General features: G+C 41.6%; 1 protein-coding gene across 3 annotated transcripts in view; it reads left to right on the top strand.

Moving 5' to 3' along the window:
- DIS3L2 (DIS3 like 3'-5' exoribonuclease 2) overlaps window positions 1–27,189 on the top strand; it is a 334,795-nt gene that overhangs the window by 12,038 nt on the left and 295,568 nt on the right. For 2 of the 3 annotated variants that reach the window (XM_043963979.1, XM_043963980.1), the window contains exon 2: window positions 3,703–4,399. The exons of the other annotated variant lie outside the window; for it this stretch is intronic. In XM_043963979.1, the coding sequence (XP_043819914.1) occupies window positions 3,703–4,399 (697 nt within the window). The remainder of the gene's footprint in view (window positions 1–3,702; window positions 4,400–27,189) is intronic. 3 annotated transcript variants of the gene reach the window in all.

Genomic DNA, 27,189 nt, shown 5'->3' with positions numbered 1-27,189 from the left:
AAATTAAAAAGATTTTGTACAAACAGAAACAATGTATCCAAAATTAGAAGGGAGGCAGAAAGCTGGGAAACAATTTTTATGGCTAGTACTTCTGATAAAGGCCTTCTTTCTTTCTTTTTTTGGCAGGGCAATGGGGATTAAGTGACTTGCCCAGGGTCACACAGCTATTAAGTATCAAGTGTCTGAGACCACCAGATTTGAACTCAGGTCCTCCTGAATCCACGGCTGGTGCTTTATCCACTGTGCCACCTACCTGCGCCGGCCTCATTTCTAAAATATATCGAGAACTAAATCAAATTTATAAGAATCCAAGTCATTCCTCAATTGAGAAATGGTCAAAGGATATGAACAGGCAGTTTTCTGATGAAGAAATCAAAGCTATCTATTGCCATATGAAAAAATGCTCTAAATCACTATTGATTAGAGAGATGCAAATTAAAACATCTCTGAGGTACCACCTGACACCTATGAGATTGGCTAATATGACAAAAAAGGAAAATAATAAATGTTGGAGAAGCTGTGAAAAATTGTAACACTATTGCATTGTTGGTGGAGCTGTGAACTGATCCAACCATTCTGGAGAGCAATTTGGAATTATGCCCAAAGGGCTATAAAGCTGTGCATACCCCTTGACCCAGCAATACCACTTTTGGGTCTTTTTCCCAAAGAGATCATTAAAAAGGGAAAAGGACCCACATGTACAAAAATATTTATAGCTGCTCTTTTTGTGGTAGCAAGGAATTGGAAATTGAGAGGCTGCCCATCCATTGGGGAATGGCTGAACAAGTTGTGGTATATGAATGTAATGGAATTCCATTGTGCCGTAAGAAACGATGAGCAGGAGGAGTTCAGAGAAACCTGGAAGGACTTACATGAACTGATGATGAGTGAGATGAGCAGAACCAGAAGAACATTGTACACAGTATCAACATTATGTGTTGATCAACTGTGATAGACTGGATTCTTCTCACCAATACAATGGTACAAGGAAGTTCCAAAGGACTCGTGATGGAAAAGGCTCTCCAAATCCAGAAAAAAACCAAACTGTGGAATATGGATGCTGATTGAACCCTACTATTTCTTTTGTTTTTGGTGCTGTTGTTTTTCTTTTTTGAGGTTTTTCCTTTTTGCTCTGATTCTTCTCTTATAACACGACTAATGCAGAAATATGTTTAATGTTATTGTACATATATAACCTATATCAGATTACCTGCTGTCTTGGGGAGGGGGGGAAGGGAGGGGGAAAAAATTTGAAATTGAAAATCTTATAAAAACAAATGTTGAAAACTATCTCTACATGTAACTGGAAAATAATAAAATACTTTTATTTTTTAAAAAAAGGGTATGTATGGTTTTTCTAATGCAGTTCGAAGCTATTTTCCAAAATGATTGGACCAGTTCATAGCTGCACCAAATAAATAGTGCACTCGTGTGTGCAGCTTCTTGAATCTCCTCTAACATTGATCATTTTTATATTTACATTGTTTTGTCTTACCGTTCTGATAGTAGGAGATGAAACCTTTGTCATTTTAAATTGCATTTCTCTCATCATTAGTGATTTGGAGCATTCTTCTGCATGGTTGGTGGTAGATTGCATTTTTTGTTTTGAGCACTGCCTGTTCATATCTTTGATCATTTATTTATTGGGAGATGGTTCTTATGGAATATGAATTCTTCAGGGACAGTGGTATTCTTCGCACCTCAGCTGGATAGTGTTACTGGAAGAATCTTAGTGTTAAGTAGCTGTGCCTTTTTGTTCCAGGGAGAAACTTGTCATTAAAAGTGCTGCCTTAATTCCACAAGCAGTCCAGCTCTCCTCCTCCTGTTTCAGTTCTGAGCCAGTTCACTGCCTAAGAGAGGTGGCTTCCATTCACCTGCATCTCACATGTGGAACAATGGGCAGCCTTCATCTGCTTGAAATTTTTTAAAAATTTCTTTTTTTGCTTGCATTTCTTTTGTGAATGTTGGTGAATTGGTCTAAAATCTTGAGTAATGGTAGAGCCTTATTGAGGAGGCTTTGAAGTCACTGAATATGCAAGAACATGAGATTCACTGGGATTAACTCTTGCTTGACTAAAATATATTTGATTTGGTGGAGCACAATTCTGCTTTAAACTAGATTACGCTTCAGTGAGGTTTGTGCTGAAATAACTCATGATTTCTTAAAAGATGTTAGGAAATTGTAGCTTCTCTCAAACATGAGCTTCTGGCTGACCATTTGTGGGGATGGGAGTCATCTGGTTTGACGTATATTGGCAGGGAGTTTTCCTGTACCTGGACACAGACTGACCCCAAACTTGTCATGTTCTCCCTCTTTAGCTTGAACTCTTTTTGGGGGGGGCAGGACAATAAGGGTTAAGTGACTTGTCCAGGGTCACACAGCTAATAAGTGTCAAGTGGCTGAGGCAGGATTTGAACTCAGGTCCCCCTCAGTCTAGGGCCAGTGCTTTATCTACTGCGCCACCTAGCTGCCCCCTAGCTTGAACTCTTGAAGGCCCTAGTTCCCTTCAAGGCTCAGTTCAAGTCCCATCTACTTTAAGAAGCCTCTCCTGATTCCCACCCCTACTTCCCTAAGTTCCCAAGAAATCATGTTGTATTTATAAAATAGGTCCTGAATTTACTCATCTCTGAATGTGTTGTATTCTTCCCATGGGATGTAAACTCTTTGAGGACAGGTTGAATCGCTTCTGTCTTTAAGGCAGAATCCAGTCTCTGGATTCTGAGACTGGCTGCCTGTCTTTTGTACCATGCTGCCCCTCATGTATCCCACATCTGGCACATAGCAGGTGCATAATCAATGCTTCTTGATTGACTGGCCCTTATATCACTTGGCAGATAGGACGAGCAGTTGCTTATTCCTTAGAGACAACAGTTCAGGATTCACCTTGGCCTTTTTTTTTTTTTGGATTCTCCTTTCCTTTGCTCTCTTCTTCCCTTTCTCCTTCCCTCCTTTCCTCCCCCCCCCCCCAAAGGAATACACCATTCATGCTGCCAACCTAGTTAGTGGCGAGGTAGGCCACAAGCCCTTTGACCTTCTTTTCTAAGAAGGTCTGTCTTTAGTCACTTAGTTAGGGCAGAAATATGAATTAGGGTTAGAGTTAGGGTTAGGTTTGCATCCTGCAGGATGTAGGTCTGGAAAAAGTTACCCTGGCTCCCCAGTCTTGGATGTGAGGCCACTCTGGTTGGGAGCCCCCCTGGATCCAGACCACTGTGGTAAACACTTAGATAGAAATAAGGAAGGCAGTTCATTGTGTAAGATAGGTCTGAGATCATATTTGTGCCTGGTAGTTTGTCTTTAGCTAAAAAGAGTTTGAATGGGTCAGGCTTTGGGAAAGGCAAAGTAGCTTCAAGGCTTTTCTTTTTTTTCACTCTGGGCCCAGTCCATTTTGTTGACACCACATGACTGGACTGAGTCCGTTGACCGTAGCTTGGCCACATTCTACATCAAAGGTTAACCAGTGGCCCTCCTACGTGAAAGCTGATGTTACGTTTCTTATAGTTAATGCTATAAGAAGTCTGAAGCAGACTTTGACAGGAGTTTTGGAAAAATTTTAAAGAAATCGCTTTTACTTTTAAACCTATTATTATCATGACTAGATTATTTCAGACTTAAGATTCCTATTCTGTTCTGATGTAGTATTCAATTTACTGCTCTTGTGTGCTAAAAGTAATTTATGTTTTTCTATTTGCATCACTTTAAAGTGTGGGCATATCCCTTGGAGCATGGATCATCTGGGGTATATCCGAAGCGGAGTGAGAGAGAGTGCCAACAAGCTCGCCGTCCCACAGAAGAATGCCTATGCCCGGCTGGTCCAGCAGCACCGCAGTGGCCGCTTCCGCTCCTATTTAAATCATGTCGCCCAGAAGATGCAGTTGGAGGAGATGGGCGTGACTGATGCTGGTTCGGATGCAGACCTGCCTTTGAAAGGGGGGATGGTGCGAGAGGCTGTAACAAAAAACGGGATGAACATGCGAGGTGCTTCGCCAAATAAAGCCTCATTGTTGGAAAACCCTGAGCGTATGGGAGTGGAGATGCTTCCTAATGATGGGCCCGAAGCCTTCAGGAAGGCCCCGGCTTTGGCTTGTCCAGAGGCACACCAGCTCGGTGCGGGAGAGTTGGAAGAGGCCTGTGGTCCCCATCCTGGAGAGGGTAACTCAGAGATGGAGGGCCTCAGCCGGGCTTTGAGCAGCTGCAGGTTAACACGAAGCCCGAGGCCGGGCCATGCTCTCCAGAAAGCTGGAACCTCTCAAGAAAAGGATGTGCCTGAGAGTGGACATAAACTGCAGAAAAACAAATGTGCTGTGAATATGGGAAGGGTGCGGGAGGTCTCTGCAGCAGAGCAGCAGCCCCCCTCACATTCAGAGAAACCGGGGCCTCTTCCTTGTGACCAGCTGCCAGGTGAGCTCTTTGTTGGAGGGTTTGGTAATCCGCCTCTTTCCTGGGGCTCGGATGGGGCTGGACCCAAGTTATTCCTTGCCCAGGAAGCCCCAAGAGGGCACACACACTGATGCTGGGGTAGCCAATCACAGGATATCTGGCAGGGCCTGGGGAGGCTAATCAGGGAGTTTGAAGTGAATTTGGTAAGTGCTGTAATCAAAATATTAATTATTTTATTGTCAGTTGGGTCAATATGATGAAATCCAAGACTCCTCTTGGAAATCTGGGAGTTAAGTTATTGCTGCACCTCTGTGCTTCCGCACTGGGATGTATGGGTGGTAAAAGTCAGTCCTCCCATGTCAGGTGAATGGGGGAGGGGGTTTGGCCCAGGGCCTAATTAATTATTGCACCAGTCTCTCATGGAAATAGAAATTTCTGTGGCTGTGAATTTCATAAGAGCTTTGTTCTTTGCTTTGGGCAAATAAATGGGGATGGAAGTGGGGAAGGAAGGGGACAGTAAAAATGTGTCGTGATAAGGATTTTTCTTAAAACACATTCCAAAGACTTCTCCACTGTAGAAGCAATAATGTTACTTAATTGTTGAATGTCTTATCTGAAAATTAGAAAGTAGACCTGTCATGTTACATGCATTTATACAACTTGAATTAGGAAAAAGTAATTAATTATTGCCTCTTTATTGAGCAGGGCAGGTGCGATAATAGGTGGTCTGGTGTAGCATGTTCCTCTTTGGTGCTTTTCTTGTGAATGACTGATGCTGCCTTGGACCTGGCCAGCAGCTGCTACTTCTTCATTTAAAATTTTTCACAGTGAGCAACAGTTCAGCAATGGAGCAAAATAAGGAATGAAATCCTAGACAAAACAACAGATTCCAAATCATTGATTGATAACAGATAATATAAGAATAAAAGAAATAAAGCTATTGGTAAATGTATACACCATTTTAAAATTTGCAAAGAGCTTTAAGTGTATTATCCTTTTGGATCCTCATAACAATCCTGTGAAGTAGGTTCTCTTATTATCCCAGTTTTTCAGATGAGGAAACTGAGGCTTTTTGAGGTTAACCACTGATTGAATTTCAGGGAAAAGAAGTTGGAGACAACATTGAGGTTTTGAATGTCTTAATCCTCTGGGTTTAATGAGTGGCCAGTAAGTGTCAGAGGTTCCCACTTACCTCTTCAGAGCTCCAAGTTCAATTTTCTATCAAATAAGCTATGTGCTCATGTGTGTGCTGTCTCTTTCTCTCTGTATTTCTCTGCATATGTTTTAACAAAATTAGGTCTTAACTTGTTCTGTGTCCCTTTCTTTTTTTAAAAATAGTATTTTGTTTTATTTTTTTCCAATTACATATAAAGAAAGTTTTCAACGTTTATTTTTGTAAGATTTTGAGTTCCAGGTTTTTCTCCCTCCCTCTCTTTCCTCTCTCCTCCCCAAGAGAACAAGAAATCTGATACAGGTTATACAGTAGGTTGAACATATTTTCTTTTCTTTTTTTTCTTTTTTTTTTGGTGAGGCAATTGGGGTTAAGTGACTTGCCCAGGGTCACACAGCTAGTAAGTATCAAGTGTCTGAGGCCAGATTTGAATTGGGGTCCTCCTGAATCCAGGGCCGGTGCTCTATCCACTGCGCCACCTAGCTGCCCCAGAACATATTTTCATATTAGTCATGTTATGAGAGAAGAATCAGAACAAAAGAGAAAAACCTCAAGAAAGAAGAAACAAAAAAACTCCAAAGTGAAAATAGTGCGGTTTGATCTGCATTCAGACTCCAAAGTTCTTTCTCTGGACATGGAGAGGGTTGTCCATCATGAACCTTTTGGAGCTGTCTTTGATTTGTGAGACTTGGAGTGACACCCCTGCCGGGATGGACATTGTGAGCTCTGGCCTGAAAAGAAAGCATGTGACTTTAGCATCCAGAAGTGACCTTCTCTGGGCTTTCAAAGATCAGATTGGCATCAGGAAGTGATGTTTGCCGCCCATGGGTCCTGTCAGTCAGAGCTTCCAACCAATTAGCTTGGAGAGGTGTGTGTGTGTGTGTGTGTGTGTGTGTGTACTGCCTTGCTTCCTGTTTCATAGGAGGCTTCTGGGGAGGGAGGCCTTTTGTTTTGGGACTGCGGCTTGGTGGGAGGACAAATGCTGGGCTCTCTTAGATAGTTAGATGAAGTTTGCTTTTTACCTCTCTCTTCACTAACTTCTGATGCACTTTAATAAATACTTAAAAGTCTAAAGTCTTGCTAAAGCTTCTAGTTTAAGGCAACCACTCATTAGATTTTAGACATCATAGCTAGAATTTTAGGCCCCTACAGATCATTGTATTGCTGAGAAGAGCTAAGTCTATCACAGTTGATCATCACACAGTATTGTTGTTACTATGTACAATGTTCTCTTGGTTCTGCACATTTCACTCAGCATCAGTGCACTTGTCTTTCCAGGTTTTTCTGAAATCTGCCTTCTTATCATTTCTTACAGCACAATAGTATTCCATCACAATCATATACCACAATTTGTTTAGTCATTCCCCAATTGATGAGCATCCCCAATTCTTTGCCACCACAAATAGAACAGCTACAAATATTTTTGTACGTATGGGTCCTTTTCCAATTTTTTTTGTGTGATTTCTTTAGGATATAGGCCTAGTAGTGGTATTGCTGGGTCAAAGGGTATGCACAGTTTTATAGCCTTTCTCCAGAATGGTTGGATCAATTTTCTGTGTCCCTTTGTGATTTGTATATGTATCAGATTTTCTTGTAGATCAATAATTTTTAAATTATCCCTCGACCAATAATTTTCAAATTATCCCTCCTGGACCTATTTTCCAGGTCAGCAGTTTTTCCCAGAAGATATTTCACATTGCCCTCTATTTTTTTTTTTTCATTTGGACTTGCTTTATTGTGTCTTGGTTTCTCATAAAGTCACTGGCTTCCATTTGTTCAATCCTAATTCTTAGGCAGTTATTTTCATCAGAGAGCTTTTGTACCTCCTTTTCCATTTGGCCAATTTGACTTTTTAAGCTGTTGACTTTTTTCTCATGTCTTTCCTGCATCACCCTCATTTCTCTTTCCATTTTTTCCTCTACTTCTCTAACTTTATCTTCAAAGTCCTTTTTGAGCACCTCTATGGCCTGAGACCCATTCGTATTTTTGGAAGCTTTAGATATAGGGGCATCTTCCTCTTGAGGGTGCGCCTCGATCTTCCTTATCACTGAAGAAACTTTCTATGGCCCTCACCTTTCTCTGCTCATCTTGCCTTTCTTTTACTTGACTTTTAGATCTTTAAAGTGGGGCACTGTTTCTAGGCTGCATTATCCCAAGCTTCAGGAGGTGGTATAATTTAAGGAGGATCAGGTTCTTCCCTCGCCCGGCCTGTTTCCTGGTCCATAGATGACCCCAGACCAACTTGCTAATCAACCAGCTTTGTGTGTTGTGGTTGTTATCTCTTATGAGCCTGTGCCCCTCCCCAGCCTGGGCCACTGCTCCTCAAGCCTACCTCCTGGTTCCCATCAGGGGTAAAAAACCCAAGTTCTACCTCAGCACCAGCATAGACCCCTGTAGTCTCCCCCCTGCCCAGGGCTCAGCCCTCTCACCAGACTATGAGCTTAGTTCCAGATGACACTGGTGCTTCAGCTGATTCAGAGGCTCTGGGGGTCTCCTTCTCTGCTGAGGCCTTTCTGGGACTGCATCTGTGTCAGGGTGACTGTGGGGTGGGGCTCTGCTTCTGTCTCAGCACAGCAGCTCCCTCCTTCTGACCTTCCAAGCCGTCCTTGGTTGGAAGATGATTTCAGCACATTCTTCTGTGGGTTTTGCTGCTCCAGGAATTGTCCTTTGGCATTATTTGGATGTTTTTTGGAGTTATCGTGTCATGAGTTCGAGAGTTCACTGTCTTTCCACTGCTATCTTGGCTCTGCCCCGGAAGTCCTCTGTATCAGATTTTCTTGATGTTTTTTTTATTTATGACAATAAGTCAGCATGCATATTCTATTTTGTTTGCTTTGTTTCATTTCAAATGAGTTTTTGGGGCAGCTAGTTGGCTCATTGGATAGAGCACTGGCCTTGGATTCAGGAGGACCTGAGTTCAAATCCAGCCTCAGACACTTGACACTTACTAGCTGTATGACCCTGGGCAAGTCATTTAACCCTAATTGCCTCACCAAAAAACCAATAACATAAAAAAAAACAAACCCAATAACCCAATCAACATAAAAACCCAATAACCCAATCAAATGAGTTTTTAAGTATTTATTTGTGTAAATAAATTGGTAATGTTTTAGGATACCACAATATTCCTTTGTATATATACAAACATATATATATATATATAATTGTTTTAATGTGCATTTCTGTGATCAGAGTTTTAGGGAATCCCAGTTGTGGTCAGCTTTGCCTCTTGCCTGTGCTGCAGCGGAGCTTCCTACCTGCTCCTACAGTCCCCAGTCTCTTCTTCCCTTTCTGATCCTCTGATGGGAAGGGGGTGGGGAGGTGATGGGGATATGAAAGGAATGGCTGCTTGGGACCAGGGAACCTGGGCCTGGACCCAGCTCTTTCACTTCATCTTCTTGGGTCTCAGTTTTCTCATCTGTAAGATGGGGGATTGAGGGATCTCTCGGGTCCTTTCCAGCTCTAAATTAGCATTCTGTTATCCTACCATCTCATTGTGTGGTCGCCTGAAATTAGAAGCTTTAGCACCAGTCTTTGGGCATTAAGCACTTATTAAAGCGTACTATATCTTAGAAAAAACCCAAGTAGAGGTAAGAGAAGGCCTCTCTAGCCTAGAGTTCCGGCCTGGTCGGGTTCTTCCTCAAGTCCTCCGCCACGAGCCGGCTTCAACCACAAACTCTCTCAGACTGAGTGTGGAAGCTTTTTATAGGTCTGGAGCAGAGGCGGTCCTTACACACTGCTGCAAGCTGATTGGTTGGCATCACCCAAATCCATTGGTTCACTGGACTTGAAGGTGGTCTTGCGTTGAGTTCCAAGTCCTCAGCTTCTGAGAACAAAACCTTCTTAAGGGCGGCCAGATGTGGCTCCAGTCTAATTAACTTGAAGTAGGCTCCTCAGCAAAGTCAATCACTCACTTAATTCAGTCGGTTAAGGTTAGTCTCCAGGTGGGCCTTTGAGTATCTGCCAAATCCCATGATTTTCTCACACTAGGAAATGTGAGGCTGGAATGTCGTTCTCCTGCTGCAGGGGATCCATTATATCCTAGTGGTCAAGGATAATGTTCAGTCCTTTGGAGTTTGCCTTTTGGGGCCCTTGACAGTTGGCTTCCAAACTGCCTTGGGCAGCTTGCTTCCCATCCTTGTCTCTGGCTTTGAGGGGCATGGGCCCACTGGCCTTTCCCGGAGATAGCACATCCCATTTCCAGTTTTTGGGCCTTTGCACAGCTGCCCCCAGGGGCCCATGATCTTTTCTCCTCTCTGGGTTTTTGTGTCATTCTTCAGGCCTTGTTCACCTGCTTGCTATCCATCTGACTTCATCATCCATATCGCACCCCTTAAACCTGACTGTTCCCCTGCCTGGGTCCTGGGCCCTTTTTTCTCCTTCCTTTCCATCCTCTTTCTTGGTGGCCACATCAGCTCCTTGCACTTTTATTGTTTTCTCTATGCAGGCACTCGCCGCACTAGGCTCTTTGTAGGCCTTCATCCCTTTATCACCATTTGGCTGTTGGACGTGTCAAACTGAAACTCATCATATCTAAAACCGAATTCATTGTCTTTCCTCCCAAACCCTCTCTTCTGTTGTAGCCTCTCAGGTTCGTAATCTCAAGAGACTCCTCACTTTCCTGCAGCCCATGTTTCCAATCAGCAGTCGCTCCATCTTGTGGTCTCTTTCCATCTGCCTGTATTTCCCGTGTGACCAGGATGCGGTCCTTCTTTGCCTTTAAAGCATGTTTCATTAAAGCCTTTTGTTTTTGACCCTCCCTTACAACAAACTTTGGACCCAGAACTATTTTATCTCATATAGTTCCTTCTCTCTGGATTTTGGTGACCCTCCTTTTTCTTGTTTCTGCTCTTGTGTATTTGGCTTTTCCTCCCTTTCCTTTGCTCATTCTTGTTTGATGCTTTGCCCACTCCCTTCAGTCCCCTGATGACCCCCAGGGTCCACTATCATCCCTGCACAGATGACTGACTCCCAGCTTTCTGCCCTTGATGTTCCCCAGGGGTCTAGCCTCAGGTTGCCAGTTAACTGTGGATGTTTATAGTTAGGTGCCCTGCAGGTCACCTCACCTCTCTCCCTTCACCCCCTACACAACTTTGCTATTTCTCTTGAGGACACCACCACCCTCATCAGCAAGGTTGTTCAGCCTTGGGGTCATCCTTGCCTCCTGGCTCACTCCCCTTATCTCTTAGTTGTCGGATTGTGTTTTCCGTAGCTAAGGTGTCTCTTCCCTGTTCCCTTCCCTTCACTCACATAGCCCTCTGTTCAGTTCAGCTCACACCTTCCTCATGCCTCCAGCTTCCTGGCTGGCTGGCCTTCACACAGCTGACAGAGGAATTTTCCCTAAAGCATAAATCTGAGGAGGTCTCGACCCCCCCATTCAGTAAATCCCAGGGGCTCCCCACTCCTTCTGGGATCAAATAGAAGCTCTTTGGTTTGGTGTTCACAGCTGGACCTTTCTTACCTTTCCAGGCTTCTTCTAGATTCCTGCCTTCCCCAGACTCTGTAGTCCAGTCACATTTATGTCTCTTCAGCATGACACTTATCTCCTAGCTCCATGATTTTACCTTTTCAGTGTCTGTTTTCCGTGCTGCAAAGCTCTCTCTCCTCGCTTACAGCTTCTTTTGAGACTCAGTTCAAGCTGCCTTCTTCTATTCAAAGTCTTTCTTGGTCCCTTCCCCATCTGGTTCCTCCCTGTGCAAGGTTACTTCGTTTCTGCTTTGGACACATCTTCCTGTTAGAATTCAGGCCAGTGGGGGCAGCTAGATGGCGCAGTGGATAGAGCACCGGCTCTGGAGTCAGGAAGACCTGAGTTCAAATCCGACCTCAGACACTTAACACTTACTGGCTGTGTGACCCTGGGCAAGTCACTTAACCCCAATTGCCTCACCAAAAAAAAAAAGAATTCGGACTGTCCCCAAAGCAAGGATCATTTCATTTTTGTATGTGCCTGACACATAGTAGGTGCTTATTGAATGACGATTTGATATCATCTACAAATAGAGATATTTGCTAAGACTCTCCTTACCAGTGCTTACTCCCTAAATTTTTTATAGCTCTTATTGCCACTGCTGACATTTCTAAAACAATGTCTCATTGTCATGGGGCCACTGGACAGCTCTGCTTTAAACAGAGTTCGTGCTCGTTCAGTTTGAAGAGGACCCACAGCTGGGAGGGATCGATAATAACAACACAAGAAGCAGGAAGCAGGAGGCACCAGAAGGTTAGAGGGCGGGCGTGTTGGGGTGAGATGACATTCACTATGGGTAAATACAAACCCTTGGAATCAGGTGGAGAACAGGGGAGGTAGTTTGTCTGAAGATCAGGGGCGACTTAGTGGGCTACTAACTCATTATGAGTCAGCAAGGTGGTATGGCATCCAAAAGCTAATGGGTCTTGGGCCTGCCTTCAGAGGGGCAGAGCTGCCGGGAATAAGGAAGTTGAAGGTATCATAATTTAGGAATGACGTTGACAAATGCCAGGATGTACGGAGAGGATTGGCCAGGCTGGTGAATAGCCTCGATTCTGTGTCATGGTAGGGTAGGTTAGAGGAAAGAGGGATGTTCGCCATGAGAGAAGAGAGGCCTTGGGGTCGGGCGTCAGAGGGCTGTCATGGGGAAAAGGGGTTGGACCTGGTTTGTGGGCAGAACTAGGAGCAGTGGGGGAAAGGAGCAAAGGAGCCAGGGTAGACTTGATGTCAGGAAGAACTTCCTTGTCATTGGCACTGGGCCAGCTCATGGCTTGGATTCAAGCTGCAGATATTATTGTGGGCATCCTTGTTTGGGGATTGGGTATACTTGGAGGCTGCTGAAGCCCCTTCCAATCCTGAATTCCATTCCGTAGAATGGTAACTCTTGGCTTCAGATAGAGAATCTTGATCATTTTTATCATGCTAAGAAAAGTCCTTCTGTTGTTATATGTGCTCATGTGTATGCGTGCCTTTGAAGGTCACAAGTTGCTGTCCTTTATCAGAGGCTGCTTTTGTATCTTTTCATAAAATTCTACGCTGATTTAACTTTTTCTTGGTGTGATTTTATGTCCAGCACTGTGGTGTGGTGGATAGAGTGCTGGGGCCAGGGCAACCTTGGTTCCAATTCATTTGCTGCTTGGGTGCCTGGGCCAAGCCACTTAAGAGAGATGGCAGAAGGTGCGTGGTGGTGGTGGTGGGATTTCCTTTTACTGTGGGCTCCTGAGTTGATGAAATCACAGGGCTTTGATGTTTATTATTTGTTACACTCCCAACATTAAAACATTCTAAAATTCTTGATATAAACCTGACTTGATCAAAATGAATGATGTTTTTTGACATAATTCTCTAATTTTTGGGTGGTGTTTAATTCAGTATTTGTACATAGAGATCTATTAAGTATATCTTTTATCTTAATTTTTTTCAGCTTTATATTTAATGGGGTTGAGGACCAAAACCATAGAAAGAATTAGGTACAGTACTAATAATTTTTCAATACTTGAAAATAGTCTTTGAATATTTGAAATAATTCATTTTTAATCCATCTGGTCCTGATAATTCTTTATGTGATAGTCCATTAATAGTTTAACTGATTTCTTTCTGCATTTGTCCTCTTTTCTGCTTTGTCATTTCATAGTTTATATTTTTGTAGATATTTATTCATTTCTTTTAGATAATCAGTTTTCTTGCTTTAACATAGTGCAAGATAAATCTCAGTTTTCATAATTTCTTGTGTGTTCATTTAAATTTTTCTCTATTAAAAATGAAACTTTTTTTTTTGTGGGGCAGTGGGGGTTAAGTGACTTGCCCAGGGTCACACAGCTAGTAAGTGTCAAGTGTCTGAGGTTGGATTTGAACTCAGGTCCTCCTGAATCCAGGGCCGGTGCTTTATCCACTGTGCCACCTAGCTGCCCCTAAATTAAACATTTTTAATCATCAGTCTTCATACAAATTTATTTGTCATCAGTTTTAAACTTTATATCTTATTAAATTTGTTTTTATCTTGATTTAAGAATTTCTCTTTACTTTAGCATCTTATTTCTGCTTTATTGCATTGCCGCTGCTGCTCCTATTCCTAACTTGGATTTGTATAAGGCTGACTAGGGGCCACTTACTGTACTAAGGAGTCTCCACATATCATCCCATCTGTTCTTCAAGGAAAATGCTGCTATCACTATCTTACAGATGAGGAAACTGGGACAAACAGTTTAAATGACTTGTCCAGGGTCACATAGCTAGTAAGTGTCCGAGGCCAGATTTGAACTCGGGTCTTCCAGACTCCAGGACCAACACTATCTACTGCCACCCATCTGCCTCTTTATCCATGTAGTGTTTCAAAAGATTTATCTTAATTTTCTCATTTCTTTAAATACAGACTTGGCTCATTGAATCTCTCTTTTTTCCTCGTTAATACAGTTATTCAGGTCTGTCGGTTGGCTCCTGCGTACAGCTTCGGTGATGGACAGTGTTGATGCTGTTGTGAACTTTGGGGTAATCTGTTATTCTGCTGTAACTTCTCTTTCATGCAGGCATTGTTGTTTAATTTCCCTATAGGTTGGCACCTTTTGAGTGCATGATTATTCTTGCTTTTGGTTTACTGAAGCACGCTTATTTGTGTAGTGTATAAATCTGTGCCTTTCCACACGGTGACCTGACACAAGGCTGATGTTTGTGATGTTTCCGTGTGTATTTAAAAGCTGTTCCCTGCCTTTACTGAGTTCTCTCTGTAAGTCTCTTAAGTCCCATTTTTTCAACTGTTCAAGTGTGTACTTTCTTTCACTTTGTCGCCTGCAGGCTAAGCTAGTCTTGGTCCTCATGAACTTGGCTCATCTTGTGGCTCTTTTCTACAGTCACACTGGGGGCTCATCTTTCTGCTGAGGGTTTTCCCAGGGACATAAGAATGTGGCTTCTTTGACTGACATGTAGCTACAGCCCCACACCAAGAAGGCATGACACACAGAATCCATGATAATACAGAGAAGAGCTGGGCAGAGGTTCATATGCCTCTCCAGTGAGTGACCTGTACAGTCTTTTGGATTTGTGGCACTGTTTGGGCTTGATCTCCTTCTTTTCTGAGCCCCCAAGAAAGGACAAGCTTGGCGTTTCTTGGGAATCCACAAGCTCATCTTTTCTTTGCAGGAGCTGCTCCAGCTCCCCTGGATTTCTAGCGCTACGCTGGGTCTGCAGTGTCCCACTCCCCCAGTGCAGGGAAACATTCTTGGCTTGGCTGGAGAGTGGAACCCCCTTTATTGAACCTGCAAAGTGTCTGTAGCTCACACGAAGGGAAGGCCTCAGCTTGTTCATTGCTACTCTAGTTCTATTCATTGCTGCTTCTTATTTCTTGTGTGGTCCAGAAACTCCTCTTCTACTTTTAGAAGATGTGGTCCAAGAACTTCCCTTTCATCTGTCACTGTCCCTCTGCTGATGCTCTCACTCCCAGGCAGCCCCACCATTTTGGATCTGGGCTGCTGTGTCAAGGCATTGCTGTCCTCAGGGCTGCATGATTCTATGATACATGGGATTCCCTGTTGGTCAGAGCCTCCCCGCACTTCTTGTGTCTGCACCTTGCTGCCTTCAAGGCCAAGTCTAAGGACATGTGAAATGAGTCCTGTTTCTTTGTCTTTGTTATTGTTTTAATGGGGCAGTGTTATGTCAGATGATGATAAGGTGAGAAGTCAGGAAGGGATTGACTTTATCAAAGGGAATGTCATACCTGGTGAAAGAGACATCAGTGCCCACCCTGGGGGCATTTAGGGTCTTGGTTGACATCTGGCATATACACTATACTTATTTATCCTTTTGTTTGATTGTGTTTTGATGTAAAAAAGAAACCAGGAAGCCTCTCTGAAGCAAAGGTCGGGTCAACAGTCTGCGCAGTACAGTCTAAGACCCTGAGATACAGAATTTACAAGTATTTATAGTTTTCTTAGTTCCTGTCTAGTAAGAAAAAAGTCCTGCTATTACATAAATTTGTTCTTCCATTAGGCTCTTGGGAAAAGGGAGGTCTCTTTTCTCAAGAAATCGGAGTAAACAACTACATTTTAATATCAGGGTGAATATATGGGTATGATTGTTAATACTCACACACTTCATAATGATTTAGTTACACTTCTGAGGTTAACTAAAACAGGAATTTCCCTGTTACTCACAGTCGTTTGTTTTTTAACATGCTCTTACTATAAATCACAGTTATTTCTTATCCTAATGATTATACCTGATAAAAGATAGCAAGGCAATACAGAGCAAAGCACTTAACGCATTGATTATTGATCTTTCTCCTTTCGTTGGCCGTGTATCAAAGTCTGCTTTTACCTTTTTGTTTTGTTATATGGTGAGATTGCCCAGCATAAGGGAAGAGTGGTAGATTTGCAATCAGCAAGGCTCGAATTCTAGACCTTTCTCTGCCACTTGTTATGTGTATGACCCTGGTCAAGATATTTCACCCTTTCTGAGCTGCAGTTCATTGTCTGTAAAGGGGGACCAGTGTAATGGGTACCTATAGTGCAGTGAGATTTTGTAACCTGTAAGGGGACGTGCACACACATAGATGCATGTATGTTTCATGTACATGCATATTATACACACATCTTTATAGAATTGCTACCTTTTCTTGCATAAATTTAACTTGAATCATTATTTAGCTTGAGTAGGACTGTTTTGTAGTGGCTAGAGAATAAGTCTTAGGGTGAGGAAAACTTGGATTTTGGTTCTGCCACTGATAGATACTTGCTTTGTGACATGGGAAAGTCATATAACCTTTCAGTGCCACAAGCAGCTTTTTGGGACTATTAGAGAACAGTTGCCCATCTGTTTTGGTTGAAGAACTTTCCTCACTGGGTGGTCCTTACACTGATGAAATCACAGGTGTGGTCTAAAAATAAATTTAGTTTATATAACTAAAATCCATGTGCTCTCTTTATGTCACACTCTCTTACTATGGCACTATGAGCATGACATGGTTTCTTTGTCGATCGTACTTAATATTTCACAGTTGGAATTGCACATTGTCAGAGAACATCATTATAGTTCCAGATTTTTTTTTTTAGTTAGAATAAGTTTATAACTAAAATCCATGTGCTCTCTTTATGTCACACTCTCTTACTATGGCACATGAGCAGGACTTAAAACCCAGGTATTTCTGTCTCCAAGGGCACCTGTCTTTTCTCTTCCTAGGGCTGCCTCTGTGAATTCTGTTGATTTGGAGTAGTGAATGTTCTTGTTTTGCACACTTCTGGGAGGTTTGCTTGTATTTTCCTGAAATGACTTAGAGTAGACAGGTTCTTTATAGTGTTGGAGGTTCATTTTTGTAACGCCAACATTCTGAAGTTCCATCTTTGTGAGCTGTCCTCAGAATTGATCACTTGTATCCATGCTGCTTCCCAGGCCTTTTCAGCTAATTTGTCATCTGTGTTTGTTTTTGTATCTTGACTGTCCTTCCTGTCATGTTTCCTCCAGTGCATGAATTCTCCTTTAACTGTGTCCACTGATATCCCAGGATTTCAGTGATTTTTTTTTGTCATCACTATTGCTTAACCCTTTCCTCCTCTCCTCTCTTTTCTTGTAACGCAAAACAAATCCGCACACAGTAATCATGTTCAGGAAAGTGTGTTGTGCTTTTAAAAATAGTTTTGTCTTGATGTCTTTTGCTTTTACATCTTTTAGGTATCTCCTTTTAGATTATCCCTCTCATTCCCTCCTCTTCCAGAGAGCCATCCATTATAAGAGTTTTTTTGTTTGTTTTGTTTTTTGTTTTTTGTGAGGCAGTTGGGGTTAAGTGACTTGCCCAGGGTCACACAGCTAGTAAGTGTCAAGTGTCTGAGGTTGGATTTGAACTCAGGTACTCCTGAATCCAACTCCAGTGCTCTATCCACTGCGCCACCTAGCTGCCCCGTCAGAGTTTTTTAAAAGTAAAAAGAAAAAAGAGAAAAATTCAGTAAAATCCAGCAATATATTGAAAAAAATCTGACAGTGAATGAATGACTGAGGGCATCATTGTCAACTTTTTTCAGGATGCTTTCCCTCTCTTAGGTGACACATGACTAACTGATATATGGATTGAATGATGGGGTCAGTGGCCATCTGTCTAGGAAAGCTTAGCTTCTTTCTTGTTTTTTAGAGGAAAATAGATAAAACTGCAAGTCCCAATATTTTATTACCATACCCCCCGTGGATCCCTTCATGACCCTAATGGGTGCATGTGCCCCAATATGGCGAGCACTGTGATCAGGTCTATGTTTTATGGGGAAATAATAGCCCTGTAGAAATAACAGAAAAAAACTTCAGAAGATGCTTATCAGAATTTGTTCAAGCCTCCCACATGAGAATCAAGTCAGATGATATCTGTCAAGTCTTTAGCCCAGCGCTTGGTACATTGTAGGTGCTAGAGAAATGGTCTGTTTTCTTCTTTTTCTGGCACTTGTTACATTCATTTCCTCATCACCCACTCATCCGAAGTTCTCTAACGTACCACTTTCTCTACTCACTCATGGTCCCTCTCCAAGACCTTCAGTGACCTCTTCTTCTTGCACCTTGCCTTCGGCCTTTTTGCATGTACTCTCTCTGGTTTCAGTGTACTGAGAAGTAAGGAAGCCAGCTTAAAGGAGAAGGCCCCAGTCAAGGCTTTCAGAGGTAGGGGCTGGTGATCCTGAAAATTCACTCCTTTCTTGAACTGGAACCTTTGTCAGCCCGCTCTTATCTTGGGGCTGCTACAGTGGTCTTGAACACCACATGGTGGTCTTGAACAGCAGCTTGCATTAATTGGAATTCCTTCTAGGAGGGAGAGGGGGCTTTATTTTCTTCTCTTGTAGCTAAATGAATGAATTAATAAAGAATTTATTAAATGCTTCCTATATGCAAAGCACTGTGCTCGAATCTCTGAGTGGTTAGATGGCAGAGAGCTTCCTCTGTGAAGCCCTTGGGGATAGAGCCTCTGGTACTCGTAAAGAAATCTTTCTGCTCCTGCCAAGTTGGTCAGAAATAAATAGGAATTTTTACACTCAAGTTCTTCCAGGGATCATTTTTGTTTAAACCTCCCTGGAATGAGATATCTTTTCCTTGAGGAATGTTAGAAGCTTCTGTTTTTCCTCTTTCCCACACCCCTAGTTTAGAGTAGATTATGGAAGATAATTTCTTGCTTTTGAAAGTTTCCCACAGTATTTAACAGGGTCAGTGTCCGATCTCTAGTGGAGTGGCCCTTCTCAGCATCCTGCTCAGTGTGGGGCCACAAGGAGGCCTGTCATGGGAGCTCTTGGTCCTCTACAAAGCCCCAGGGCCTTGTTATCCTGGATTTGCCCTAACAGAGAGTCAAGGGGGAGTTTTTTGAAATGATGGTGCTTACCTGGGGGGTTATCTTTGTCTCCTAGGGCCGGCTAGGTGGTAGATATGCCTAATTGATGTTCCTGCCATAGAATTTTATCTCCCTTTATTTCTTTTATATGTCTGTCCTGATATCTAGTTGGTTAATTTAAACTTTAATCGTCCCTTGATTCCTTGATATGTCTGTTTTTTTATCTGGTCATCTTTGATTTTGCTTTTCACCGGAGAAACCCCTTCTGATTGATTCTAAGCCCAGGCCAAAATTTGCCAGGATTGGTTCTAGCGGATATGAATTCAGGTTTATCCTACTGGTGCCCTGTGAAGTCTCTCAATCTAGAATCTGTTTATTCTTTTCTTTTCTTTTTGTGGTGAGGCAATTGGGGTTAAGTGACTTGCCCAAGGTCACACAGCTAGTAAGTGTTAAGTGTCTGAGGCCGGATTTGAACTCAGGTCCTCCTGACTCCACGGCCGGTGCTCTATCCACCACACCATCTAGATGCCCCTATTCTTTTCAATAATTCTGGGAAATTTTCTTGTTTAGTTTCCTAAAGAATCATCTTCAAATTATTTTCCTTCAGAGATATTGGGATGCCTGATAATCCTTAAATTTTATTTCCTTTACGTTATGAATATGCTATTTATGTATCTGTTTCTTTCATTTTCTTCTAGTTTGGTAGATTTTGGGGGGGGCGGGGCTATGGGGGTTAAGTGACTTGCCCAGGGTCACACAGCTAGTAACTGTCAAGTGTCTGAGGCTGGATTTGAACTCAGGTACTCCTGAATCCAGGACCAGTGCTTTATCCACTACGCCACCTAGCTGCCCCCTAGTTTAGTAGATTTTTTTTGTTTGCTTCTATCTGACCTCCAGTAAAATAATTGTTTTTTAAAATCAAGTTTCATTGTGATTATATTTTCTATGAATAGCTATAAATTCTCATCATCAATTTGTCCTGAATTCCTTACCTACACTCAATTACTTCTTTGTCTTTTTTTTTTTTTTTGGCAGGCCAATGAGGGTTAAGGGACTTGGCCAGGGTCACACAGCTAGTGTCAAGTGTCTGAGGCTGGATTTGAACTCAGGTCCTCCTGAATCCAAGGCCAGTGCTTTATCCACTATGCCACCTAGCTGCACCTCAATTACTTCTTTATTTTACATTATGACATTCTTATTAATTTAATTTCTTCCATTAATTCTGTCATATTTAATTATTATTTTAAAATGTTTTTATTGGTCTTTTTTATGCTATCATAGATTTCTCCCAGTATTCCTCCCTATTCCCTCAACCCTCTCAGAGAACAATCCCTTATACAAATACTATTTTTTTAAAAGATGAAATGAGGAAAAACAATAAGCATAACTGATCAATACACTGAAAAAGTCTGAAGATATATGCGATATATAACACGTTTGTACCTCTTGCCTCTGCAATGGTGGTAGCAGTATCTTCTCATATCCCTTCCTTTCAGCCATCCTAATTCTCTATAGTTTTGCAACATTCATTTTTGATTTTTGCATTGTTCATCTATTCCAGAATTGATGGACATTCCTTCAATTTCCCATTCTTTGGCATCAAAAAAAGAGATGCTACAAATATTTTTGTACATATGTATCCTTCTCCTCTAACTTTGATCTCTTTGGGTCTAGACCTAGTGGTGGTAAGGATGGGTTCAAGGGTACGTATAGTTTAATAGCTTTTTGGGCATTGTTCCAAACTGCTTTTCAGAACGCCTGGGCCTGCTCCACCAACAATGTAAGAATGCGTCTATTTTCTCATAGTCCTTCCAGCATTTGTCATTTCTCTTTTTTGTCATCTTTGCCAATCTAATGGATTTGAGGTAGATCCTAAGAGAAGCTTTAATTTGCATTTTTCTAATTCTTAGTGATTTAGAACATTTTAAAAAATGTCTATTGCTACCTTTGATTTCTTCCTCTGAAATTGTACATTCATATCCTTTGACCATTTATCAGCTGGGAAATAGCTCTTACTAAGTTTGAATCGGTTTCATATCAATCTGTCTGTCAGTCTGTCTATCATCTATAGTTCTTAGAAATGAGATGCTCGTCAGAAGAACTTGCTGCAATTTGCTTTTCACAATTTCTTCTCTTCTAATTTTAATGGCATTTATTTTATTTGTGCATAAACTTTGACATTTCATGTAATTGTCCATTTTCTCTTCTTTGGATCTTTTTATTTCTTGTTTGGTCACGACCCTTCCCCTTTCTAAAGATCTGACTGGTAATTTCTTACATACTCCTCTAATATGTTTATAATATCACCCTTTAAGTCTAAATTATGTACCTATTGAAAGCTTGTCTTAGTATAGGTTGTGAGATGTTGGTTTTAAACTAGTTTTTTTTTTTTTTTTTGCCAGACTGCTTTCCAGGTTTCCCAGCAGTTTTTATCAAATAGGGAGTTCTTTTTTTTCTGTAATTTATGTTTTCTAATTATTGAGTTCCACTGTTTCTAATTCTCTCTTGTTAGGTTTATATTTTCCTTCATTTATCTCTAATACCCTTTTTCCCCCCAAATTAAGATTTTCTCCCTCTTTCTAAGTGTACAGAACTATGTTTTTCCAGTTATTTTAGCTTACTTTTCTTTAAGGCAACCCATTCAACCAGCTTTCTTCACCTCACCCTCAATCCTAGTTTTGGAGTTTCACTTATTCATTCCTTTTTCTTTCTTGCTTTTATGTGGCTATTTGATTCTTCCCTCTTTTCCTCCTTACTCATTTGGGTAGTTAAATAAAATCCCTGTTTTCCCTTTCCATTCAGCTGATTTTGTTCATTAGTTAAAATTTCATTTTCTGTGCCTTTTTCTAAAAAGGATTTCTTTTTCTCATTTTCTTCATTATTTATCCTCTCTCTTTTGTAGATGTTTATTCTTTGATTCATGACCTTATACTTCTTTAGTATGTCTTTTTACTCTGTATTCATCAAGGCTATTTTGCATTCTTTCTAAATAGTTTCTACATTATTATCTTGTAGATCTTGCCCTTTCTTTTTTTGTACTTCAGTAGGTGAGAGAGCGAATATTGCCCCCTAGTATGAAATTTTGCTGTGTCCCTAATTGTTCAGTTCACTATCTACATCTGCTTCCCCTTGGTCTTTTTTCCTCACTTGCCTTGCAATATCTTCTCTAGGTCCACGCCCTCCCAGTCATTCATTGCTCCCAGGAATTCTGATTCCCCTTCTACAGGATAAGTGGTCTCTCTGAGCGTCAGAATCCTTGAAGATGATTCATCCCAAGATCTCAATATTCCATTATAGACTGTTTTCTTCTCCTAGGGGAGCATTCGACTCCTCAGTTGAAACAAGTTTTTCCCTTTTCTTTCTCTTTTGTGGTGCCCTCCTTTTGCCTTCCCCCCATTCTCCCGGAGGCTTTCTTCTTCCTGAGACCCCCTACAAGAGTTATTTTTCATTCAGTGTTAGCCTTGGACTTTATTAGGGTCTTTCACATATTCCCCTGTTTCTTCTTCCTCCTTTTCTCCTCCTGTTCTTTAATTCCGGCCCATGAAAACATTGATTCACCTGCAGGTGGGATGTTGTGAGGGTTAGTCCCCGATGTTTCGGGTTGTTTCTCTGATGTCACTTCCTTTTGACCTCTCTGCTTTCACGCTTGTCTCTTGGTGTGCATTAGAAAGAACTCTCTTTATGGTTTTTCTGTCCTTATTTTTGTCAGTGCTCTTGATTGCTCTAGTTGTTTACTCTTTTTGTTTTTCTTGAGAAGCAAATAATTTCTGTAGTTCTGGTTTTCTTCCTAGCTGGGTTTTGAAAGCCTCTTTTAAAATTGAATATTCATCGTTTTTCATTAATGGTTAGTCTCAGATTTGCAGGGTAGGTCACTTTAGGTTGCATTTGCTTTTGGGAAGAAATTATTCCACTTATACAGTTTCTTGTGGGTACAGAATAGTCTTTTGTTATTCAGATTTTCTTTCCTTTATATTTGAAGGTTTTTCTCTTGGCTGCTTGTAGATTTATTTTGTCAATGGAATTGTTAAATTTAACCACTGTGTCTTGGAATTTACAGAATAAGATTTTTTTTTTTCTGAGAGCAATTTCTAGATTCATTTGATTGGCATTTTGTTTTCTGTGTTTAGAAGTTCTAGGCAATTTTCTTTTATTATTTCTTGCTTTACAGTGTTCAGGTTTAAACTAATTATCTTGTTCTTTTAGAAAATCTATAGTCCTTAAGTTGTTTCTATGCAAGTTATCTTCAAGGTCAATATTTTTGCTTTTATGGAGATCATACTTTTTTTTTTTAAGATTATTCCTTTTCACCTTTGTTCTTCCAGATTATCTTCCACTTCTGTGTACTTGCATTCCCAGTCAGTTGTTCTCTCTTTTTTCATCTGGTGAAACTTGCTACCGTGAATCTAAGTGTTTCTATCCTGCCAGTTGTTTCTGTTGTGCTGGCTATAAATTGTGCTTTCACAAATTTTAGCTGGCTGTGGTTCCAAGCCCCCTTTGGTATTCACAGGGCCCTCTGCCTCATCAGGTGTTGATTCATTTCTCTCTGCCTTGCAATATTTATTCATAAACATCTGAACTCTCTTACCTAATTAGACCATATCCTCTTTTGTTATTAATATCTCCACTGTTGGTTTATCTGAATATGCTCAAGGGTCTTAATTAAGTTTTTTTCTTCCAAAGATCTTTGGTAATTTTATTCTTTTTTTCCTTACAGCTAGATCCCAATTAATGTGAATAATGAATCCTTGGAAAGGGTTGCAGTATTTGAACTTGCACTACATATTTCCATTTGCCTGGAAGCACTTACCATATTTTACATTATTATAAATTTGAATAGTATGATTTTGAGTTCCTGTGACCACTTCAGGTGATTAATTATTCACTCTAGTGGAGACCAAGCTGTATTTTCCTTTACTGCTCACTTTCTGACTCCCTCTCTTTTGATGGTAGTTTTCTTCAGGGCTCTATCTCAAAGCCATCTCTGTCTCCTATACTAGGCAATTAATAGTTCATCAGCTTCACTCTCTTCCCCAGGGACTTCCGGGGGACAGAACTGACCCCAGCCAGTTGCTAAGTTCTTTTCCTTGGGGCTTAGTGAAGTGCCACCCAGCCTTGTACACCCATGTCTTATCCCAGTTCCCACCATCTTTTTCACTGGCTGAGCTCTGTTCTGATACAGAATGCTGGTGCTGCTGCTTTCCTACTGGAGCAAGCTTCTGCCATTCTCATTGCCATGGCACTGGGAGGAGGGGTTTGGAGAATTGAGATCTTTTGCCAGCCCCTCGGTTGGCTTGTACCGTCTTACTGTCAGAATGTCGTGGCCAGAGTGGGTACTGAGTGGGTTCGAACTTCTTCCCTGTTGTTAGTTCATCAGGGTTTTACCGTGTTTGGGTTCTTAGTGGAGACAGCGATATCATGGAGACAGCTGAAATGGCCTTTTCTTGTGTGTAATTCCCATTTTGGAGAAGCCGGAGAGGTCATGAAAGCTGGACACGATGTCTCAAACTTGTAGGCCATGTCATGGGAAGTTTCCTTCAGCGTATTTATTATACATTTAAACTTCTAATGTTGTTTCTGATGCTGCATTTGGTGGTGTTTCAGGGTATTTTTCTTCAGGTGTTTTTGTCACTGTTTCTTTTAAATTCATAATATTTTTTCATTGTGTTGGAGCTGTATTTGGCTCGTTCATTTTTGAGTGTTTTTAAACATTTTCTTTTGAGGATTCCTTGTAGTTTTGCTTCTTTTGGCATTTCTTTTGCTGTTTTTTGAGGGATTATTGAGGAGTCGGCTCCTCTGTAACCTTTCACTTTGCCATCTCCCTAGAACCTCTTCCAAGCAAAAATATGAAAGAAGATTGCATTTCAGTGGGATTCAAATTTTAGGGGAAAATTTAAAGCAATGTAAATACTGATGTATATTCAGGTACATTTTTCATTAATCTTCAAGTATGCTCAGTTAATATTGGGTCTAACCGTGGCTCCCTTTGCCTCCTGTTTTAATATTGTGCCTTTTGGAAAACCTCTTGTACTGTCAACAAACTGCTGTTCATCCTCAGTCTGTTTCTCTTAATCCTCCTATCCCCTTATACTAACTGGAACCTGGCTTCTTCTGTGGTAACACCATAACCTTTTTAAGTCTCCCTGTTGCTTGCCTTTTCTTCTTTCAGGTCTCCTGACTCACAGAAACAGGAGAAATGTTCAAATGCTTCCTGCCTTCCACGGACACTTCCAAACTCTTGCTCTGTCAGTCTTAGAAACTTCCTCACCTCTAAAGTTCATTTCATTCAGTTATCCCACCCTTTCCTAATGATACTGGTTGCTAGCATTAGCTCTTCTCAAGGATACTCTTACCATTTTCTTCCACGACATTGGCTCTCGGTTCACAGTCTTTCTCTTCTCCCTCCTTATGTTGAATTTAGGGGAAGACACCTTGGCATGAGGGACACATGCAGGGTAGCCATATATGGGTTGGATCTTCATAAATAGAGGCAATATCTAACAGGATGGGATGGCAGACTTGGTTGAGCATCTTGAAGTAGTAGGGCTGTCCAAGGGAATGAGCTTAGAGGCTCCTTGTGGGCTTGTGCCTGCCCTGCAGATGGGGCAAACTTGTCTTCTGGTGGTGGAAGGCATAGGTGCTGTTCTATTTTTGAGTCTCCCCTAATTTTGGTGGTGGTGGTGGGAAGAGAGCAGGATGGATGAGCTAAGAATTTAAGAGGTATTCTTTAATTGCCAGTAGACCAGAAGAATGTTTTTACTTTGAGTTAATTTTTTACAGAGTGGCTCTTCTACCAAAGTCCCTGGTGGCTTTCTCTTCCTATGGCTTTGAGGTGATCCTGAGATGGTGGCAGTGAAGGGCATATTCTGGAAGGCCCTACTGAAGCTCAATTCACTTTGAGCGTGGGCTTTGTGACAGTCTTTCTACTGGGCACTCCAGGACTAACTTAAACTTAATTGGGAGAGGCCTATTACCAGCTGATTAATGTTTTTGATCATGGCAAAGATCTCCATCTCTTAAGACATGAAGGGCTTAGACAGTGCATAGGCCATCTCCTTACAGTTTATTGGGGGAGGCCACAATATTCTTTTCCACTTGTTTATCATTTTTGTTGAATATTTCTTTCCTCATGGGGAAAGTGTTTAGGAAGAATCTTGAGGGATTGCTGTATTTTTGTCTTTGGAAGAGGACCTTTACTTTATGCCCCTTGTTCCTGGATTTGGTCTTTCTCTGCCATATTTCTAGGCTATAGCTCTATCTCTGTCTTTGATGTTATTGGATTTTGTGTCATGTTTTGGCTCCTTCAACTTCTTTCATTTCCTTGCCTGTCTTGACTTGAATCTTTTACTGTTAATGAGCTGGCAAATTGAGCATTTCCCCTTGGTTACATGAGTAACTTCTGGAACTTGTACTTCTTCTCTATCCCCCTTTCACTTCAGTTCATGTTCTTGTTCTCTCCCTCCCTCCCTTGCGCACGCTCTCTCTCTTTCTCTCTCTCTTTCTCTATCTCTCTCTCTCTCTTCCTGTCTTTGCTGCTGCTCAGAAACAATCTCTGTGGAACCTCCCATTTCAAAGGCCTTTATGCCTTTTGCTCTCAGTTTCTGCAAATTTATTCTTGGATAGAATGAAAAGCGGAGCATCTATTTTGTGGTGTTTTTTTCATGTTGCTCTTCCCCTCCTTGGTTTCCATCCTCTGCTGCTCAGTCTCCAGTGGCACCTTTGTTTCTGGCCTTAGGCCCACTGACTCTCTGAACCTTGCTTTTCCTCTGTTCTCTTCCCGACTGTGTTTTGTGGGTTTCAGGCCAGCAGATTCTCTCCTCTCATCAGGTTGGCTCCATCCTTGGCTATCATTCTCTTCAGTTTTTCCTGATAGAGGGTTCTTTCCTTTTTTCTAGGACACTCAGTCTTTCTCCCGTGTTCCATCAAACTTAAAAATGGTGAATTTGAAAAATACACACATTGTATTTGTATTTCATTTGGGAAGGGTGTATATAAGGGAATTGTAGAGGGAATGCAAACTGCTATTCTGAATGGCATCTTAATGTATCTTCTGGGAAAGGGAGCAGTTTTCAGATTTGCAGGCATGGGCTTGTATCCTGGGCTGCCAGCCATCAGGGATGGCAGGAGAAAGTGGTGATGACCTGCTCACTACCCAGGTGGGAGGCCAAAGGGCCAGATGCCCTATTCCCTTGTCAGTCACCTGCTCCATGCATTAAGCTTGGCATGAGTTTCAGGAGCTGTTCCTGCCCTCCTGGCTGGCATGAGCTGCTGGGACAGAAGAAAAGGTGCAGAGCAGAGATTTGTGCTCATTTCATATTTCAGGCATTTGTGATCGTCTGTCTGTCTGTCTGTCTTTCTTTTTTGTTTTTTTGTGTGATTGTCTTTCTTTTTTT

Source organism: Dromiciops gliroides, chromosome 4 (assembly GCF_019393635.1).
Source record: "Dromiciops gliroides isolate mDroGli1 chromosome 4, mDroGli1.pri, whole genome shotgun sequence".
NCBI classification, from domain to species: Eukaryota; Metazoa; Chordata; class Mammalia; order Microbiotheria; family Microbiotheriidae; genus Dromiciops; species Dromiciops gliroides.
Note: the sequence above shows the minus strand (reverse complement) of the source record. Positions and strands in the feature narration are given on the sequence as shown.